At 38.9% G+C, this 17,982-nt stretch overlaps 1 protein-coding gene across 1 annotated transcript in view; it reads left to right on the forward strand.

The window, feature by feature from the left end:
• The window catches only part of ZNHIT6 (zinc finger HIT-type containing 6), a 40,819-nt gene that overhangs the window by 15,621 nt on the left and 7,216 nt on the right, over positions 1–17,982 (forward strand). The window contains exon 9 of the mRNA XM_051624626.1: positions 13,999–14,123. Coding sequence (XP_051480586.1) covers positions 13,999–14,123 — 125 coding nt within the window. The remainder of the gene's footprint in view (positions 1–13,998; positions 14,124–17,982) is intronic.

Consider the following 17,982-nt stretch of genomic DNA (forward strand, 5'->3'; position numbering starts at 1 on the left):
TTGGTGTAGTCTACTAATACATGTGAGTCTACATGAATGTAGAAAGTTATCCAAAACTTTCCCTTTGCCCTTCCTTCTCTACAAACTCTAGGTAATAGAAAAGTTGTAAATGCACATTGTTGAATTGGATGTTGTTTTTAGGCTTAGCAGACCCTTTTGAAAAAATATTTTTCCTAGTTACAATTATGTATTATTGAGGAGGTGCAGTGGTGTTTCAGAGAACATCTAAGTAGGATTATTATTATTATGGGTTATAAAATGTTAGTCTTCTAGTTTTAAGATAAGTGTGTTACAGAAGGATTTTAGTATTTCCTGCAATTGTTTATGAAACAGGAGTTTGTGGTTTAGCTTTGGCAGGTTTCTGTGTTTCACAGCAAATGGCCCTTTTAGCTTGAAGGTCCTTTGCAGAATGCTTCAAATTTTTTGGGTTTTCTTTTTTTCTTTCTCCAGAAATATAAATTAGCCATGTAGTACAGATTTCTGCTTCCTCACAGGAGTTCTGCAGAACTTCAGAAAGCAACGGGATAAATCCACTGGTGTGCAGATGTCGTGGATAGTTGCCAAAAACATGATGCTTACTTTCTTCTTGTTAGGTGCCTTTTCTAATTTATCAAGTTCTTGGAAAACTTGTTATAAACTTTTATTTCCATCTTCTCTAAAACCGCCTTGGAAGAACTACTTTCATTATGAATTGGTAACACAATTACTTCTAGTAACCTAAAGTATAATCTCTCCTCATGTCTTCTCCCTTCCTGCCACTTAACACTCTGAACATGGTGGCTCTTAGATCACTGGGTAGTCTTCTCATTAACTGTGTGCACTTTATAAGGAATCCTATGAGGAGAGTTTGAAAACATGAGTATTACGCAGCTCTCCCTTTAAAACCTTGGTTTGGAAAAAAATCTGTGTTTGAATGGGTTATAGTAGTTTTCCATTTGGTGGTGCTTGCCTCTCTCACCTGTTATGCAATATTTAGTTGGTGGTTGGTGTCCATTCTCTCCTCAGCTGCAACTATTCCAAGAAAGTTTTAACTGCTGCCTCTTGGATTATTTTTACAGTCTACATTCTTGATTTATCAAGTAGTCTTTTCTTTCTTCAGGATAAATTAGTATCCTGACTGTCTTCAGTCCTTTGTTTGGGATGCCTTCAAAGTGACTTCATATGGTAAGAGTATTGCTTTTTCCACTAAGGAAACGAAAGATGCAACTGCCAAATTATACAATCTGGTTTGGGAAATACACCTTATTTTCCTGACAGTTGCCTTATTAGGCTTTGTGTAGAAAAAGAAAAACAACAACAACAACAAAAACCAACCACCAAAAGAATCCCTAAACCAACAGACCCTTGGTATTTATTATAAGTATGTTGATGGTCAGAATTGGGCTTTTTGTAACAACAGATATTTAATGAAGAAGTTACTTACAGCTCCTTATTGTATAAGATAATCCTATTTCTCAAAGAGAACTGCAACAGCCTTAATTCACAGTAGATACTTTAAGAGACAAATCTTAATGAGGTTCAACTACACAAGTGGAATATCTTTTTTATTACTGAGTTCAGTAATATCTTGCATGAATCTAGTTAAATAGTTGCCTGTCTCTACTCCCATGCTTTTAGTTTAATAGAATTAAAAATAAGACCTTCTTAAACATCAGTGTTAGGTCCTTTATATAGTAATTTTCATTTTTTGCCTGTTAATATGTTCAGAATGGCATGGGGACATTGTTTCAAAATAAGTTGTTACAGATCATTTTTGGGGATTTGAAGATATCAGTAGGCGATGACAGTATATTTAGGCACTTGGAAAATTTTGTCTGGTTGGTTTGAAAAGCTTTGCAAAGCCCACTGCTTTCAGTGGACCATATTCTTCAAGGAGCTGGAGTACAGGGCAGTACCAGACTGCATCTGTAGCTTTCCTGTTGCAAAACTGCCACACCTTACAGGGATGTGTATAGAATAATTTGTAGCATTGTTTTTTATATCAGTAGTACTGGTGCAGCTCATGATTCAGAAAGCCAGAAATACCAAAAACATTTTTGTACCACCTCCAACATTAAGGAGCTTCTCAGTCTGTGGTGACATTGTCTGGTGCACATGAGAATACTGGCATGTTTGCCACTTAATTCTTGTGAACCACAGGGAAGAAAATCAGCTAAATAAGTATCAGAGGTTCTCTCTACTAAATGCCATTGCTTTATGGTGGTGAACACTTACTTCGCTTCAACTGATCCAATGCAGTTGCTTCCCAGAAGTCTGGATGATATTAGTAATTTTGGTGCACTTCCCTGTCTCAAGATCAGCTGGCAGAAATTAGGGTTATTTCCTTGGATGACTGAGTTCAGTGCTCAAAGAGAATTTTCTTTTGTAGTCTATTGTTTTTAAATAACTAAGGGTTAGATCACATTAGTAGGTTGTGGTAGTCACAGTAATAGATTTGGGAAGATTAAGTAAATTTTTTCCTTTAGTGTGTAAAAAATATGCCAACAGACTTTCATAAAATTGTCTTGAAATTAAAAATATAAATGTAATGAAACAAAAAATGTAGTATTGGATTATTTATTTTTCTGTCATTAAAAATGTATATTAGATACCTGTTTCATCAGTGATTTTAAGATTATCAAAAACTTACATTTAAATAATTTACATATAGCCTCAAATATTGATAATGTTAACTTTTCTCTTTATTTTTCATACCACCTTCCTAGGGCTCTTCAGTTCTGCACTATTATTTGTGAGAAACTTTATGTAAAACCAACAGAGCTGTTTAGTCTTTGCTTTCTGCTTTTCGTACGTAACTCAATTGCTTTTAAAAAAATCACTGTTACAAGTGTGGTGCATGGATAGTTCTTTTTATCATCATAATGCGACCTCATTTAAAAAAATACTACTTCATCTAGCAAAACAAATATACTGGAATTGGCACATTTCAAGCATTATTTCCTCCTCCACATTTTCTGCAAGTATTGAAAAGCATGGAGTGGTTTATTTAGGATTTTCTAGCCTTCCTTAGGAAGCAATTTCTCTTCACATTTGTGTAGTACGTGCTATACATGAGACAGGAATTAAGGATACAAATCCCTGGCTGAACCGCTGGCCTTGGCATGAGTTGGAACAGACCCCAGGCTGGCTTCAACCTATGCCAGCAGAAGATTGACAGTAGAATTCATTACTCCTCTCTAGCTCGCAGCAGCTGGCACAAAAGCAGCTCTGCCAGCTTTACAAAAGCAGGGAGCTTGCTTACAATAGTCATTCTTCCCTGCACAACTGTAGTCAGGCTCTGGCGACTTCGTACTGTTCTAGGGGAAGTAGAATTTGGTCTGTAGTTTGTTTCTTAAACACAGCACTCCTGTGTATTAATACTCGCTGCTGTTTTTTTCCCAGAGTTTTGGGCTTTCTTTTGTGGGGTTTTTCTAATTAAAAATTTAGCTTTTCTCCCTGAATACTTTGTTACATTTTCTTGTAGGTCATTTCAGGCTTTCTAGTTTTGCTACTTCTGCCATTTCAGTAATTTTTCACTTTCTGCTTCTTTATCTGAACATCATTCTTCCTGCTGACAAAAGTGATGCAGAGCAACGTATGCCAGGACACACAGCTTTTACTGTAAAAGTAGTCGCTTTTCCTATCAACTTACGTTTTCATTGAGATCCTGTATTACACAATGTAGATGGAAAGCAGTGAACTAGAAATAAATGTGTATGGTCTGAATCTGTAGCATGCATAGCTAAAAGGTTATGATGTATGACTACAGTTACTTGACCTTTAAGAAGATTTTTGGGTTGATTCCAAAAAAACCCAGAATTTGTCCATCATACTATCTTGAGCAATCATTGATTTTTTAATTTTTTTTTCTTGAAAGGAATTCCTTTATGAACCAGTAGACGCCTGTTTTAAAGTAACAATCCAGTGTTTTGTAACCCATGCTGAATTCTTTTGGATGAACTGTTTTATAATTAATGGTATTGCGTTAGAGTTTCTGGAGTGTCCCAACTAGAGAGTTGCTGACTGAGACATCTATTGCACAAAGATTTATTTGAAGTTATAGCCTCTGCTTCAAAATTCTGTAGTCTGTGTTGGAGCAAGTTAGATCCAGACCACTTAAGGAGGAGGAATATATGAGTAAGTAAAGAGGTGGAGGAGGAGATAACAATAAAAGTGTTAGTGTTGTCTTCAGCCAGTGGTTTGTCCTGTAAAGTCATCTGGTGGTATTCTGTAAGCACCACAGGCAAACATCAAAACCCTTCATAGTTGCAAAGTGGGTAGGCAGGCCCCAAATTCTAAAACATAAAGAAAACTGCCCATTTTCTGCACCATAACTGGACTTAATGCCTGAGAGCAGCATAGCCAGCATATGCACAGCAGATTTTCTCTCCTCTCTCTGAGGAAGTGTGGATCTAGGAAAGGCTGCTTCAGGAAGAAATCTTGCAGTTTGCTACAGCCCATGTAGTATGGCAAATCACAGAATTGTAGAACTATTCAGGTTTGAAAGACCCTTGGGATCACCAAGTCCAACCATCATCTCTACTCTACAAAGTTCTTTCCTAAAACATACCTACCAACACCACATCCAAACGACCCTTAAACACATCCAGGGATAGTGACTCAAGCACCTCCCTGGGCAGCCTATTCCAGTGTCTAACCACTCTCTCTGTGAAGAAGTTTTTCCTGATGTCCAGACTAAACCTTCCCTGTTGCAGCTTGAAACCATTTCCTCTTGTTCTGTCACTGATTATCTGTGAAAAGAGACCAGCACCAACCTCTCTACAATGACCTTTCAGGTAGTTGTAGAGACTGATGAGGTCTCCCCTCAGCCTCCTCTTCCTCAAACTAAACATTCCCAGCTCCTCCAAGCGTTCTTCATAAGATTTATTCTCTAGGCCCTTCACCAGCTTTGTTGCTCTCCTATGTACTCGCTCCAGCACCTCATTATCTCTCTTGAATTGAGGTGCCCAAAACTGGACACAATACTCCAGGTGTGGCCTCACCAGTGCTGAGTACAGGGGGACAATCACCTCTCTGCTTCTGGTGGTCACACTGTTTCTAATACAAGCCAGGATGCCATTGGCTTTCTTGGCCACCTGGGCACACTGCTGGCTCATATTCAGCCACTTGTCAGTTAGAACCCCTGGGTCCTTTTCTGCCAGACACTTTCCAGCCACACTTCCCCAAGCCTGGAGCGTTGCCTGCGGTGTTGTGTCCCAAGTGCAGGATCCGATGAAATGCCTTCATGGAAGTCCATGTACTGTGTAGCATGCACATATAAGGCAGGCTTGAAGGCAAGAAGACAGGCTATGAAGTCCAAGAAAGACTGCAGTTAGAAAAACTCTGTTGAATCATCTGTTGCCCTTTGGCTGGGAAGGAGCTGGTAAAATGGGCTGTAAAGCCAAAATCATGTTCAAACCATTTGTCCTGTTTCCATCTAGTGTAAGTGGTGTGAGGTGTATCGAAGGGTTTAATTCACCTGTATATGTCTGAGTTGCTGTTAAAGTATTTTTCTGAACAAGAGAATTTGCTGCTAGTTTCTTGGAAGAAAAAGACACTGACTTAAAGTTAACTGACTCTCAGTTCTGGGGACCAGACAGCATGGGGAGTCTGGAATAAGAGGCTTCTAGGAGCAAAGACACAAACTTTTTTGTGTTTGAAGGCAGCTGAAGTGATAGGCTGAACTTGGAAGTTGCAGTGCTGTAAAACAGGGCAGCACAGCACCATCAGCGTTTGTACAGAGGCAGAGTGGAGGAGAACCTCTCCATGTTTCAGTGAGGAAGGAGAAAACCTGTTATTTCCTACTGATGTTGCCAAAGGGGAATCCCTCTGTTTTTAATCTTTCTCGATGGAAATGAGCTAGGGCTGATTGTTTCGACCTCGCCAAGGAGGAAGTTGACCTTGCTGCTTGTTTGCCAAGAAAATAATCTGTTTTCTTTATTTCATAGTTTTTGCTTTTCCTTCTAAAGCATTAGTAAGCCCTCAATGTAAGATTTATGGCATGGTGATTCCCATGCAAATAAGTATAGATTTATGGATTCATTTCTGCCATTTAGTACAGTGTTTAGAGGTATTCAGGCTGTCTCAATACGTAAGTCAAACTTGGAAGTTAGAATTTGCTATGTAGGGATCTGAAATTGCAAAAGTATCAATTATTCCTGAAGTGGAGATTCATTAGATTAACCCAAGTGTAAATACAAAAATATTGTCAATTTACAAGGACTGATTTTTCATCGGTTTTATATTTTTGTTTATTTTATCAATGCACTGCGTACTTAGGTGAATTTAACTTGTCAAATAAGACTTGACCAATTAGTTTTCTGAACTTGATGTATGAAGAGTTTTTCATTGCGTCCTTTGGTATTCCTTGGTATATTACCCACCTCTGAAATAATTCATAGTAATTGTTGACGAGGCTGTGTAATTAAAGAAGATTTATTACATTTGTGTATTTTTCTCAGTGATCATGCAAGTATTTGGCATGCCCCTCCCTGGAAGTGTTCAAGGCCAGGTTCACTGGGGCTTTGAGCAACCTGGTCTAGTGGGAGGTGTCCCTGCATGTGGCAGTGTGGTTGGAAGCAGGTGATCTTTAAAGTCCCTTCCAACCCAAACCATTCTATGATTCTATTATTAATGGTGCAAGTTGTGTGTTTTGACTTCCCTGCATTTTTTAAGAGCCACTCAGTTTTCACTTGTTCTAAGGGTGCCACTAATATCGTTTCAGCCTTTGAAGCTTTGGGTATTCATCTTCAGTAGTCAACCCACTCTTTTTAATAACTTCTGTGAAAATTTGTATTCACTTTTGGCTTTCTAGCTATCGTTAATTCATTAGACTTTTGTTTCTTTATTTCAGTCCTATAGTAGCCTTACATGATTGTGGTATACCCTTTTTTGGTATCTCTGCTCTATACCCCTTAAAGATTTGTAAATCTTGAGCTTTTGAGCAGTGTGTAAAGCTGCCTGACTGCAGAGTAAGCAGATTCCTGTGTGTGTAAAGGACTGTTGCCGTGATGCACTTGAATTACAGTATCTTTACTTGCTGCTGGATTTTGTTACTTCTTTTTACTATGTCTTATGAGATGGGGAAAATATTTGCTCTCTTGAAATTCAGTATCACTTTACTTCTGTATTTTTTGAACCAAATTCTACTGAATCCAAGAAACTGACATTTGCTAGCTTCGCATTTTCCTTTTTTTTGGTCTTATTTTCTTCCAAAACTAAAAGATGCAGAAAGGTTTGTACCTCAGTTAATCTTTACATCGTCATTGTGCATCCCGATTCCTTTTACCACATCCCTCTTATTTTTCAGTCCACTAAACTATTGCAGCTGATGTTATATCCGCTTTATGGATTTTGCTGTCAATAATTGATACATTTTTCAATTATTGTCATTTAACAACTTTTACTGTGTTCTTGTCTTTGTGCAGTTGCCTCATTCTCAAGAAGTTTAAACAAGGACAGCCTTTGTGCTTCTATGGTGACATACTTGTAGTCTTACTTTGTTTATCTCTTCTTTCCATTAACTGTTTGATATGTTTTCTAGGGTAAAAGTGGACAAATTATTTAAACTGTCTGAACATCCACTACTGTGCCAAATAATTTAGGTGGCAATTGGTATTCTGCTGTCTTCAACTGAGTATTACTTTTTTTTTTTTCTTCCAGAATGTTTTAACTCCTTGACATCTGTTTGTAAGAAGAGGTTTTCTGTGGTTTAGTTCAGGGGTTTTTTTCCCATTTTACATTTTACTTTTCAACAGTTCTTAGATTTCCATAGTGGAGGGGCCTCTTATGACCTGTAGGAGAGAGAGGACTGCAGATTTTAATGGCTTGTCTTAATACAGTCTTTGAGGATGATCTGTAGCCAAAATATGGCAGAGAAACAGTTTCTTGGTTTTCTTGTTACTTGTAACTGCCCTTATGTATTCTGTGTATGTAGTTATAGTTGGGAAATGGTGATAACATCTGAGATGTTTTCCTGTGATGATGGCTTTTCTTCTGTACCTTTTTTAATTAATTCCTAGCAGGACTTGTGAGTCAAACGGTTGATAAGAAAAGGTTTCTTGTCCTAATTTTCCTTTTCTCAGAAAAAATACCTCTGTGATGGAAGTATTACTTAAGATGAGGAGGATCTGACTTCAGAAGGGACTTACCAGGCATGTGGTCTGTATTGGTATAGGTTGAGCTATGCAGGTATCAACAGTATAAAAGAGAGGTTAGTGAACATCCGTTGAGGCAAATTACGGAGGTCCTAGACTGGGAGAAAAAACATAGACCAAGAGTGGAAGGATGAGCTAGCAAGTTTTAAACTATTTGTTTAAACTATTTGTAGTAGATGGGGTTTTTTTCATATCAAAAATTTAACTTGAACTTGGTTCCCATCCTCCTCCCTTAAAAGAGTGTTTAAGCAGAGTACTCTTTCACATTGTTCACCTGCTGATGAGTTACAAAGGAGTGTTATGGCAAGTAATTTCCTCTTATTGTTACCAAAGTCTGCACTTTTGAGTCATTGAATTTTCTAATTCTTTTTCACACTGATGGACTTAACAAAATTCACTGTGTTCCAAATTTTTAGAATGTCAGAATTCTAGTAACAAATTTAAATATAAAAATTGCACAGTATTTCAATACATTGTGTTTACTTTCTGCCGTGTAACTTTCCTTTCATACCTAATTCAAGAGTGCATTTCACTACTTCCATGTTCACCAAATCATAACCATGCAAAGAGATTATTCACCACTTAGGAATGAAAGTCCATCTGTTAGTTATTATCTTTGCTGGGCTGCAGCACTTCAGAATGAGTGCTTGGGAGAGACTTTAAATGCTATACCCAGTCTTTCCTCTCTTCTAGGCAAATGCAGATACCTAGGAAATGCTACCCCCTTGGGGAGGGGGGAGTGATCTTTGTTCTTCCCATAAGTTAGCAGAAGTTTGTGGATTTTTAGGACTAGTTCCAAAATACATAGTATGATTTATTGTATCTGAATTATGCCAAGTAAATACCTCGATGTTTCCACTGAGTTGCAGGACGAAAAATTAGCTTTGTTTAAAATATGCACAAGGGTTTTAGTTCATCTCTCTCACAGGAAAATTATGAATGTCATTGTATAAATACATGTCTTAGTAATATTTACAGTTATTTAGATGGTTAAAACTTTTTTTTTGTTCTCTTTCCAGTGTCTAGAAGAGTAAACTAAAGAAATAACATGGCTACAATTTATCTTTAATTCCAGATGGCAAATTTTTCTTTATTAAAATCAAAGTTCCTGTAGATGACATTCAGGAAAACCTGATCAGCAGGGAATTTCCTGCTGTCTGAATTCATGGGGACAAGTTACGCCACTGAAATGATAGCCACGGGGTCCATTTGAGGGGAGCTTGTTGTGATGCAGTGACCTAATACAGCATTCCTGTCTGTGGGATACAGATTAGGAGACTGAATTGTTGAATTCCTGGAAGGTGGTAGAATAACTATAGATAGTGAAACTCTCCTGTGCAGAAAATCATAGATACTATCAGAAGTGCAGAGCCACATAAATTTCAGCATTTTGTGAAAGGTAACAAAGCCATTTATAAACCAATTGTAACAAGATTGTATGGGATTTGATGTGGGATTGCTGAATCTTGTTAAATTTTCTTAATTGTCACAATTTTTGTAGGTTTTAAACTCCCTGCTGGCAGGCAAATTTTATTTAATTTTTGTCCTTTAAGAAGCCGTTGTTGTTATTTCATTCCAGCTAAAATCAAAAGCTTTTGTCTGGCAAGATTGCCACTTTGTGGTCCTTATAAATGGAGTCATCTTATTAGAAGAAATCCAGGCCTATTTCTTGCTTCATGACTTGGGCATAAAGCCTTGCTTGGGGCAAGAAAATAATCAGGAAAGTGTTTTATTAGTTGGTGAGTGTTGGTCCAGGAGATTGAGGGAGTGTATAGAAGGGAGAGGGAAAATATGTTGGAAGTACGTACCAGGGAGAAAGGGAGACTGAGAGGGAAGGGTGCAAAGAGAAGTCCCACTGAATGGTGCAGACAATTTGTGTGAACTGGGCAGTGGGAGGAGAGAGAAAGCAGGGAGAGGGTTTAAGACACAGGTATGAAGATGGAGTGTTAAGGCAGTGGTTCTGTCAGGGTGGTCAGTTTGTGTGGAGCCAGGCTTATCTTCAAATCCATCTGAAGGGCTGATGAGTTTGTTTAGGATGACAGCCTCAGTTAAGTTGGCTCCTGCAACTGACTCTGGAGCATGGAGGAATCTTAGTGAACCTTACAGCCTTCTATGAGGAAGTAACTAGGTGGATAGATGATGGTAGGGCGGTAGATGTGGTTCATCTTAATTTCAGTAAAGCATTTGACACTGTCTCCCGCAGCATCCTCATAGATAAACTGATGAAGTGTGGTCTTGGTGATCAGGTAGTGAGGTGCATCATGAACTGGTTGAAAGGAAGAAGTCAGAGAATTGTGGTCAATGGGACAGAATCTAGTTGGAGGTCTGTGACTATTGGAGTCCCTCAGGGGTCAGTACTAGGACCTGTACTACTCAATATTTTCATCAATGACCTGGATGAGGGAACAGAATGTGCCGTCAGCAAGTTTGCTGATGACACTAAACTGGGAGGAGTGGCTGACACACCAGAAGGCTGTGCTGCCATTCAGTGAGACCTGGACAGGCTGGAGAGTTGGGCAGGGGGAAACTTGATGAAATTCAACAAGGGCAGGTGTAGAGTCTTGCATCTGGCGAAGAACAACCCCATGGACCAGTACAGGTTGGGGGCTGACCTGCTGGAGAGCAGAGTAGGAGAAAGAGGCCTGGGGATCCTGGTGGGCAGGAGGATGACCATGAGCCAGCAATGTGCTCTTGTGGCCAAGAAGGCCAATGGCATCCTGGGGTGTATTAGAAAGGGTGTGGTTAGTAGGTCAAGGGAGGTTCTCCTCCCCCTCTATTCTGCCTTGATGAGGCCACATCTGGAATACTGTGTCCAGTTCTGGGCCCCTCAGTTCAAGAAGGACAGGGAACTGCTTGAAAGAGTCCAGCACAGAGCCACAAAGATGATTAAGGGAATGGAACATCTCCCTGGTGAGGAAAGGCTGAGGGAGCTGGGTCTCTTTAGCTTGGAGAAGAGGAAACTGAGGGGCAATCTCATCAATGTTTACAAATATGTTAAGGGTGAGTGTCAGGAGGATGGAGCCAGGTTTTTTATAGTGATGTCCAGTGATAGGACAAGGGGCAATGGATGCAAAATGGAGCACAGGAGGTTCCACATAAACATCAGAAAAAAAAAAAATTCTTTCCTGTGAGAGTGACAGCGCCCTGGAACAGGCTGCCCAGAGAGGTCCTGGTGTCTCCTTTGCTGGAGACATTCAAAACCCGCCTGGACGCATTCCTGTGTGATGTGCTCTAGGTGATCCTGCTCTGGCAGAGGGGTTGGACTAGATGATCTTTCGAGGTCCCTTCCAACCCCTAAGATTCTGTGATTCTGTGAAAGCACAGGCATAGGCTGGTTGTCTTTCATTTAACTGGGTTGTTACTTGAAATGCACAGTGAAGGAAGGGCTGGAAGAGGATTGCATCTTGTTATGGGTTCTTACTGAGGAGCCTGTGTAGCTCCAACAATACAGGACACCTAGGTTAAAATGGTGATAAAATAATACCTGGTGAAACCTAATTAGCAGCTTCTCCCTGCTCCATCCTCCTATCTATGGTGAGACTGCTTCCATGCAAATACACGGAAGGACCTGCTTCCAATGTTACCCTGCATCCTCAACTCATCCTGGTGAATAATCAGACTTGTAAAATGCCATTTTATTTTATTTTTCCCCAAACAAGTCTAGCCTTTTCATAAGTAAAAATTGAAATTGTGTATGTATATAGGCTTCTGGAAAAGGCTTACAGAGCAGTCCTCTACATCTGTGTTGTTCACCTTCTGGTGTATGACTTCATTCTACTTCTGGGATAAAACTGGGAAGTTTTTTATCATGACAGAGTCTTCTGAGAGAACATGGAAAATCACTCCGGCTCAGGAGGCAGCGTTAGACTTTGGAACTGAGTGACAAGTGTTCATTTTCTTTAGAGATGTTTTACGCATGTACAGTCAAGGAAGAGGTTGGCAGGTGGATTAGCAGGAAAACCTCAACTTGCATATGGGAATGTGGTAGACAGAGGTCTTTTGGATAGCATGGACAATAATAGCAAAGTTTAAAAAAGAGAAATATTAAGCTCCTCTCTTAATATTCCCCCTGAAGTTTGCAGCCCATATTATGTACTAAAAAATTAGATGTTTTCTCCATCACTATCAACCAATAAAATTTACTTTAAAAACAAAAAAAGATAAAACTCTGACTCGGTGATCTAACACTTCAGTAACTTACTATCATAAAATTGTTTTAAGTACAAATGTTTTATCTTTTGCCAAGCTGGATGCTAAAGATGTTTTGTCTAAAACATGAGATAATGGAAAGTGTATTGTGGCATGTGAATTACTTTAGCCTCTTGGTGGTAAATGTTTGCTTAACCGGAAAAGAATGTGTTGAGATCCTTGCCAAAGGAAGGTATTGCCATACTTTGCATTTAAAGCATTGTAAATAAAGCAGTAAATATGTTTCTGTTCATGTGTGTTAATCCTCAAGTTATGAATGCTTTCATTCAACAAGAAATTTAATATACTGTTATCCCTTTTAAAGAGTTTCAGTAAGAAGAGGTTATAATTACTTTGGGTTGAGAGAAACATGAAGCCAAATATTTTCATGATGATTGAAGTTGAATATGAAATAGTTTTTGCTCAAACTAAGTTCCCCTTAAATCCCAAGAACTCAGATCTTGTTTTACCTTCCATATTCTTCTTGTGTGCTGACTCCTCTGATGTCCTGTTCTTAATCACACATTACTGTAAGTCATAAAGTAAATAATTTCTTTCACACATCCAGTGTTGGTTTTGGCAAAAGAAAACCCAACTGCATAATATGTTAATGATCAGAGAAGGCAGAGCAGCTATGGGAAATACTCCACTTACTGCCCACAGTGTATTCTGGTTTTGAACTTCATTTGCCTTTAAATGATACAATAACTTAGTAGTAATTTAATAGTGCTGATTACAGAAAGAATTGCATGACTGGGATTGCAGTGTAATAATATCAGAGTGTATGTTGGATGCCACAGTTACAGCAAGTGAAAGCAACAGAGTTTCTTTTATAGAGCACTTGGAAATATCCCTTCCTTTCCCAAAATCCCATGTCCAGGTTTCCAGTTAGAAAGTTGGGAAATAATATTACAGTTCTAGGAAAAAAGTGCAGAGAAGGTGCTCAGTTTATTTTTTTACTACTGTGGCATCATTTGTTACATACCTGGCTTCACCTTCCAGGGTGAGAAGGAGCCCTTTTCTGGGAAAGGGCTGCACATCCGAGTCACGTGCCTCTTGTAGCACACACGGATGTGGGGATCTCTACAGGGAGTTTCTTACAGATGGTGCTGGAAGCAGAGATTTGCTTAGGCATAAACAGGGTATTGTAACATCTTTTAGAAATTATTGCCCCAATGTTCCGTGTATCAGAGCCCTTCTACAAAAAACAGCACTTAATGCTTCTAATACACCTTTGCTTTAGTAGCTGCTCAGATGTGGTTTTTGTTTCATCTTTGCAGTACTTCACTGGTAATTCATAAGCATGAGGTACACTAGTAACCATGTAAATTAAACCTGTAGCCCCTACATAGAACAATCTGATTTTGATAAATATATCCATTTAGATAACACTGTGTTCATGCCCAATTTTGGTAAAGATATTTATAAAGAAATCATAAAACATTTCAGCCCTTAAAGAAATTTTTTTTTTTAGTCTATTCTTGTTCTTATGCTTAGATATAAAGAAGGCTTAAAAAAAATTATGTAGTTGGGTAATAAGACTTGACATGGAATTTTCATCGTAAGGTAGTTTCTTCTGTGAATTGCCAGAAAGCTTCTTCATCCCCTCAGAAAGTGTACATTATGTCCTTGGTAATATTAAAATCCAAAATAAAACTGCCCTGTTATTTTTAAGGTACAATGAACTGGATGTCAGTAGAAGCCTTCTAGACAATTTGAAAGGCAAAATAATAATTGAGTATCCGACGTTATTTGTGGTCTTGAAAACACTGAAGAATGACATGGTGGTTCTTGGCCAAGGTAAGCATAGATTTATTTCCTGTTATGCTGTACTTTAATATTTTAGTTAAATAAAAATAATTAAGGATATACCTATTAATAATGCCAGGAATGTGCAGTATGTCTTGTATTTCCCTCTGAATCTAAAATATTGCGATCAAAAAGCTGTTACGAATCCTCTGTCTTAAAACTGCTGGCTGGTGGCTCACATTCATGAGCTGTATTGCATGTGTTTTTCCTAATTTTGTTTACCGGTGCTTGATTCTTTTTTATATCTTTAGCTGCTAAGGTAAAACAGCTCTTCAGAATTGTGCTAAATTTTGTATGTAGCAAAGTTTGACAGTGTTGGTTATTTCTAAAAAGTTCAGTTGTCTGGGGAAGATGAGTTTTAAGTAAGCATCCTAATCATACAAAGGAATCATTCACCATTACTTCCTAGCATAACTGCTAACATTGGACAAATGATTCTGAATTAGAGCATAATTATTAGAAATCGTAATGGCAAAGAAGCTTTTTGAGTGGGTTAAAAGCACAATGTTATCTTTTGAAAAGTACTTAGTTCAGGGAAAACTTAATCTTGGAGTTAATTTCAAGGAGAGTCCAGGTCTCGCAGGAGTTTTTATTTTAATTTTGAAGTTAATTTCCATCTTTCTCTCCACTAAAAAGGCTTCATGTCCCAGGGAATCAGTTCCCTTGTGTCTCAGTCCCCCAGCTAGTCCCCTTAATTATCAAATTCCATACTTTTCAGTGATGAGCCAGTCTGTAATTTTTGCAGATTTCTGAGTAAAATATGTTTGTAATGGCTGTTTCCCTGTGGCAACTCAATCAGGCTTCTACACATGTGTAACTTAACTGAATGAAAACGAGACGGAGAATGTTGTACCAGTGATACCAAACTGCCATGGATCTTGGCTGATCTGGTTAGATCGCTTAGACACTAAGTGATCCACTGGAGCAGTCTGCTCTCAAAGCAATGGCATGCAAGCACTTTTTGTGCTGTGTACTGCCAGAGCTGAGAGCACACACCATGGCAGGGGATGAGGTGGGAGCCTTCTCTGAGCAGCCAGGTGCTCTGCTCCTCGCCCTAGGAGCACACATGCATACACTGGAGTACAAGGAAACTACTAACTTCCAGTTTATACATTATTTCTTGATCTAGGTCTTGTGCTTTTCAGTAGTCAGCCCTGTGATTTAGGTGTCAGGAGGGAATTACAACTGATTGACTCATAAACTTAATCTGAGTGTGGTGGTTGTCATTGTCTCCTGAGCTAGTAGAGTGGTTGGCCTTTTAAGGATATAGATTCATTAAGTATTGACTGAACAACTATATTTTGAGGTCCTGCTGCTGCAGCAACTGGCTGATTCTGTAAAAGGCAGAGGAGAAGGACAGAGAGAGCCAGTAATAGCGGGGGAGGTGTTGATAGCTCTGTCACAGGGCAGTGAAGTGTGTGTCTTCAAGACAGTGACCTTCCTCTGCTGCAGGGGTCATTCAGTTAGCAGTCATCCCTGAAGCTCATATTTGGGGATGAGCAGCATTTCAGGTTTTGAGAACCATTCGTTATATCAATCTTATTTTTTTGTTTTCTTTTAACTGTTTCTATTGATGCCATAAAAATCAATTACATAGCTCCCTTTTGAGGTGTCTTGGGTATGACATGGCAAAAGATTATAGCTAATGGCAAAAATCACATGATTTTCACAACTTTTATAATAATTTGGTTTTGTACATCTTCTTTGCTTAACATATTATCACAAATTTCAGCCCTTAGTTTAGTTTGGACCCTGTGTTGTTAGAGCCTTTTCTATTAAGAGTGGAAGGCTGCCACAGGAGGGCTTATTTGTTCCTGTTACTCCATTTAAAGACAAAATGCCACTTTTGTTGAAGGGTGGCACAATCATTATACTCTTTTTTTGTGTGTGTGTGGCATCTTTAAAGAATAAAGGAAAAAAAACAGTATTTGTTTTGCTTTACCAGTTTTATTCATGGATAATTGCTAAGAGTGGAAATCTTGGGTTCATCTCCAGACTCTCCAAGGAGAAGTCTGTTGTAATCACAGGTGCTTTAGCCCACTTCCATCTTCTAAGAGGTGACCTTTCTGCTGCCAGCATCTTGAGTGTTACTTGCAGTCCAGTTTCTTTCACACATATGACTGTCAATTGCACACTCCTCCTAAGCCATCTATCCTGCTCTTGTTCTTCCTACCTCCTCCCACCCGGAGGGACACTTGTCTCCAAGTGCCTGTCTAGCTGACCTCCCCTTGGCATTCCAGGCAAGCAGCTGCCACATTGAAGGGTGGATGTCTGGCAGAGTGTCTGCCAGAGTGCAGGAGCTTCAGCTACCCTTGCCAGCCAGGGTCTGTTTTCAAAGGACCGAGGCTAGAACAAGAAGCAAAGTCTTGTGGAAATTCAGTGATGTTACTTTACTGATCAGTGTCAGATCTACCCCCTTCCCCAGGAAGAACAGAGACAAGTTTTCATAGCCATAGCAACAGGCACATGCTGGGGTAAGATCACCGTTCCCCCCTGTGATTCAAGTGGGGGAGAGCTAGAGCTGGTCACTTTCAAAAGAGAGGCTAGAATTTAGTAAGGACAAAGCCTATTTCTCCTAGACTTTTTTTCAGAAATGGCTGATGTATTTTGGCTGAAACTTAAAAAAAAAAAAAAAAAAAATCCCAAGAAAATAAGGATTGAGGAGCGAAACTGACACTGAAAATTTTAAACCCAGAGTTTAAATTGTACAGACAGTTTTAAGGTGGGAAGGACTGGGCAATCTTAATTTATAGGCACTGCTATCAACACCATAAAAATAGGTTATTTTTGAGGGAAGGCAATTTATAATTCCTGTTAAATAAAGCTTACTGTAACAGACTAAACTAAAGCTAAAATTTGTCTGTGGAGCTTCACTGTGAGTCAGAAGATGTCCACATTCTTTTGTGTGATGTTTTGATGCTTGACTTGCTTATACCAAAACCTACAGGTGCTCTGATTGCCGCATACAAGGTCAGTCATGGCTGAAGATAGTAGGGGATTATAGAAGCTTTCATAGGACTTAGGGGCAAAAACAATCCTTACTTTGTGCATTACTCAGTACATATCTGGCATATAAATGTTAATTGATTATACACTAGATTTAATGTAGACAAAATGTGACCTCTGATGTGTCTGGGTGAAATGCTTCTATTTTCTTGAACAAATTCCATTGAAACTGTACAGGTGCACACAGGGTCCTTCCTATCTGTTATCCATGTTTGCAAGCTGTAGAACTGATTTTGACAAGACAGTAACTGTACTGCATCAGCTCCTTTTAGGTAACACTTTCTTAATGAAGCATCTGACACTAAATGCTCAAAAACTTATTTAAATTCATAGTCAGATTAAATACTGAAAAGAACAATGAGACCAAAGTGTGAATCATGGGTCTACTTTGCTGAAGTTTATTTTTGTGCTGCTTGAATGCCACTAAACAGTGGCATTTGGTGACCTCACCACAAGGTGACTGAGGTCAGTGCTTGTTCCAGAAGGAGTCTCAGGGTGTGAGACTGAAGACCAGTTTGGAAAATGAGTGTTTCACAAAACAATCTCAGCAGGCCACACCAGCCATGTCCTAAAGCACAGGTTATTGTGCAGCTTTAACCTCATCAGCCTTATCTCATGAATTCACGCAACTTAACGCTGCCTTTGGGATGCTGGAACACATGGAAGGAGCACATAAGTGCATCATCTTAATTTTCTATTTCCATTTAGAACTTCACAGTAGTTCCCCATCTTAACTGAAATGCTAATAAAAGTGTAAGTTATTTGTAATTCGTTAGGGTTGTGATATATATATATGTAGTAACCCAGAAAACAACATTTTAAACAAATAAGCCAAGAGAACAAT

The sequence above is a fragment of the Apus apus genome, chromosome 7 (genome assembly GCF_020740795.1).
Source record: "Apus apus isolate bApuApu2 chromosome 7, bApuApu2.pri.cur, whole genome shotgun sequence".
Taxonomy (NCBI): Eukaryota; Metazoa; Chordata; class Aves; order Apodiformes; family Apodidae; genus Apus; species Apus apus.